Below are 4525 nucleotides of genomic sequence, written 5' to 3' on the forward strand. Positions count from 1 at the left end.
CAGGTCTATTTGCCAGCTCCAAAGGGATCTAAGAGGCAGGCTAGTGACACCCAGTGGATGGAGTGTGTATTGTTAATGAGCTATAATCTGCAGTGGATCTCTAATACAAATTTAAAAAACTTTCTTTGGACGATAATAAAGCCATTTAGTGTTACAATTGAATTTTTCAGCTTCAATGTAACTTGTAGTGGAATATGTTGAATCACTGTGATTTCACTTAACAGAGAGGAGAAAATACAATAACCTCTTCTAAATATGTTTTTGTGTGATCTCTGATACATCTCTTTAATAAGTCTAAATAAAAAGGTCAATATAAAAATGAATCTTAAAGGGGAACATTTTGGTTGTAATGGTAGTATGTGGTAACAACTATATACAGTAATAATCGCTTAGAATTGTGCCCTGAAAACTGAAAGCCTTGATACAGACTGGATTCACCGTTAAAAGGATGATATCAATGGATATTCTATTGGCCTATCTGATAGTTACCTATCTGACACAGTAAATAAAAGCATTCTTAAAAGTGCTTCATTTCAAATATTTTGAAAATTGTATACATACATGTTGAAAAGATACATTTCATTGAAAAAAACATGTTTAGTATTTATTATATACTTCAAGACACTATCCACATGTTAATACTTTCTAACTGGTCTGATTGTTTATATTGGTAATGATACAGTTTGTAATGATTTCAGAGAACAGTAAGGTAGCAACCCTCTTCAGAATGAGTATTTCCTTATTTAGCATTAAGCCACACCCCCATCACCTTCAGTTTATCCCGGCGGGAGAGGACAGCATCATCACCACCAAAGGGCTGGACAGCACACGCCCATCCAGGACCAAAACATAAACTATGCCGCATGGCCCAGGGGCGGGGTTCAGAGAACAGCCTCCACCTGAAGCCCATCAACTGCTCCACCTGTTGGGCATCAGGCTTAGTCACAGGGACTACAAAAGATCCAGCATGGTAAGGAAGAGGGCGAGTAACGGCTGGGATTTTAAAGACATTTTTTTCAAGATTACTTAAGAAGCAGAATTTAAAAGTACCAACTGAGTAAGAATGACTGTATTTTACCTGTCTACATACATTTTAAAGTCTTTGCTCCAAGTGTGTTTAAAGTTAATGTTGGCTAAATATATCATGTCCTTTCAGTTCCCTTTGAAAGATGCAGAAGCTTTTCATCATAAGCGTCTTATTCACAGCCTGTTGTGCCGTTCCTCAAGGTAAGGAAACTACATTAGTTTTTTAAGTTCTTGTATAATCAACTGTTAAACTACATTAATTGTATCGACCCTAACATGTACCTTCAAATATTACTCAGAATACATCAGTATAATAAACACCTGATCAGATCACTATTTCCTAATCACTGTTATCTGAACAGATCTATCGGGGAAAATGTTCACCTTTCCAGTGGAGTCCAATACTGCTCGTGTCACACTCCTACCATCAAGAGTGAACTTCAAATCTGTAACAGTCTGCCTCAGGTTGGTGTTGGTCTATAAGCTAGCTTGGCTTTGGTCTTTAGTTGTAGAACATGAAATGCAATGGCTGAGAATTGGTTTTATTCTTATTTAATTATCATTATTACTTGTTCCTTTATGGATACTTGCAAGCAGTTCTCTCTTTCAGGCTCCATACCATAGAACCAATATTGTCTATCTTAGCTTCCATATTAACATGTATCCAGCAGTTCACTACAAAATACTTACTTGATCAACAGAATCCTTTTTGTTTTCTATGTAGGTACCTTACCGATCTTACACGAACCTACTCTCTCTTTTCGATGGCATCCAGTAGCAGTCACAATGACTTCCTGATCTTCAGAGCAGCAAACAAAGGATTTATCGAAGTGCACACACGTGGCAATATATCTCATTTTCAGGGCCTACCAGATGAGCCAAACACCTGGTACTCGAGCTGCAGCACCTGGGATTCCAACTCCGGATTGACTCAGGTCTGGATCAATGGGAATCCAAGCATGAGCGACGTTGGTTTCAAAGGTAATCTGGATGGAGCCCCAAGCATAGTACTGGGACAAGAGCAAGACTCTGTGGGTGGAGGGTTTGATGCTGGACAGTCATTCGTAGGGATGATCACTGATGTCCATATGTGGGACTATGTCCTGTCTGCTTGTGAGATCCAACGGTTTGTTAGCGGCCTGAATTTCACCCCTGGAGATGTCATCAACTGGAGGGCGCTAGATTTTACCATCACTGGGGATGTCGTAGTTGAGGATAATCTGACACTGAAAACAGCCATTTGTCTGTGATGACTTGAATCAGCAGAACTATACAAAGTAAAAAATAAATATGTGATCATTAAGCACCTGGTCAATTTTCATGGTTCTGGAATGTCTTATGAATTAAAAAAAATAATAATATCTGAGCATTTTGTGGATGTGAACTTTCTTCTCCTTGTTCTACATGAAATGCTTTAGTTCTGCTGTGTTCATAGGCAGTACAGTTCAATGACAACTTATGAGTTGAACAGTAAAAGCAGGACTACAGGTGGAGCATAGGCCTACTACTGAGGAAGAGCTGGATGAAAACACCACTCTCACTCCCCAAAATCATCGTTATTTAACCCAGAATTGAAACAAAAAGAGGAGAAACAGGGTGAAAGCTAGCATTTGATGAAAATGTGCTTACTACATTCAAACAAACCAACAAGACCAATAACAAATGTCAACTCGCTTGGAAGGTCTATTGACAGCTCCAAAGGGCTAGAAGAGGCAGGCTAGTGCCCCCCAGTGGCTGGAGTGTATATTGTTTATGAGCTATAATCTACAGTGTATCTAATACAATTTCAATAAACTTTATTTGGAAGATAACGCCATTCAGTGTTTTTTTTTTTTAGTATTTATTTTAATAGTTGGAGCAGCTCCTATTTGTTTAATGAATGCACATGTTTGGCCCCTTCATAATTTAGATACACTATCTCTTTGTGATGTTGCATATGTTTACACTCATATCAATAGCCTGGATAGCCTGATCACATTAAAAATAGATGTTTACTCCCTTGCATTTGTTCTCCTTCTCGTCAGGGGAGGGGGTGTTCTGAAGCCAGTCAGTCTTTTGTAGGTCTGATGAGTGACATTCACATGTGGGACTGTGTTCAGGCATGTGCATGAATAACTTTACTTTCACTCCAGTAAGGTCCCATTGCTTGCTCTATCAGAGGACGTAGCTTGCCAAATATGAACTGCATGACTACTGCTAGATTATTAAACACCCACCAGAGGGCAGCATTCGCTAAAACATTACACCAAATTGGAAAGCTAGAGGGTTCTTTATTTTGCTAGTTTGGAAGAGTAATTTTTATCAGTGCTCTATGTAATACAGTGTTATATTAGTTATGGGGAATGAAACATTCATGTAATCTCACGCTCAAACTGGCGGCGGCCATACGGCCATGTAAGAGTGGGTAACATTTGGATAATTGACACAATAGGATACAAATCAGCAACATAAAATAATAAAAGTTTGGGGTCACCTGGACAATTTCATGTTTTCCTGAAAAAACTCACACTTGTATCTATCAAATGAGATGCAAAATGAATAGAAAATATAGTCAAGACATTGATTGACAAGGTTGGAAATAATGATCAATGTTCTTCAAACTTTGCTTTCGTCAAAAAAGGGTCCATTTGCAGCAATTACCGCATTGGAGACATTTGGCATTCTAGCTGTTAATTTGTTGAGGTAATCTGTAGAAATTTCACCCCACGCTTCCTGAAGCACCTCCCACAAGTTGGATTGGCTTGATGGGCACTTCTTGGGCATCATACGGCCAAGCTGCTCCCACAACAGCTCAATGGGGTAGAGATCTGGTGACTGCGCTGGCCACTCCATAACAGACAGCATACGAGCTGCCTCCTTCTTCCCTATATAGTTCTTGCATAATTTGGAGGTGCGCTTTGGGTCATTGTCCTGTTGTAGGAGGAAATATGCTCCAATCAAGCGCTGTCAACAGGGTATGGCATGGCGTTGCAAAATTGGTGATAGCCTTCCCTATTTAAAATCCTTTTTACCTCTCACTTTACCAGCACCAAAGCAGCCCCAGACCATCACATTACCTCCACCATGCTTGACAGATGGCTTCAGGCACTCTTCCAGCATATTTTCACCTGCTCTGCGTCTCACAAATGTTCTTCTGTATGATCCAAACACCTCAAACTTTAAATTCGTCCAGAACACTTTTTTCCAATCTTCCTCTGTCCAATGTCTGTGTTCTTTTGCTCATACTAATCTTTTCTATTTATTGCCCAGTCTCAGATATAGCTTTTTCTTTGCCACTCTGCCTGAAAGGCCAGCATCCCAGAGTCGCCTCTTCACTGTAGAGGGTGACACTGGCGTTTTGCGGGTACCATTTAAAAAGCTGCCAGTTGAGGACCTGTGAGGTGTCTATTTCTTAAACTAGACACTCTAATATACTTGTCTTCTTGTTGAGTTGTGCACCGGGGCCTCCCACTTCTCTTCCTACTCTGGTTAGAGCCCGTTTCTGCTGTTCTCTGAAGAG

General features: G+C 40.0%; 1 protein-coding gene across 1 annotated transcript; it reads left to right on the top strand.

Annotated features, from left to right (window-relative positions):
- Nucleotides 1-1169: 1169 nt before the first annotated feature.
- On the top strand, nt 1170-2276 carry LOC308373141 (C-reactive protein-like; the record flags this gene model as incomplete). The annotated part of the gene is made up of 3 exons (XM_080848558.1): nt 1170-1227; nt 1389-1491; nt 1751-2276. The coding sequence occupies 3 exons, from the start codon at nt 1170-1172 to the stop codon at nt 2274-2276; spliced, it is 687 nt and encodes a 228-aa protein (XP_080704684.1).
- Between the last annotated feature and the right edge of the window lie 2249 nt (nt 2277-4525).

The sequence above is a fragment of the Sprattus sprattus genome (assembly GCF_963457725.1).
Source record: "Sprattus sprattus genome assembly, chromosome: 12".
Lineage (NCBI taxonomy): Eukaryota > Metazoa > Chordata > Actinopteri > Clupeiformes > Clupeidae > Sprattus > Sprattus sprattus.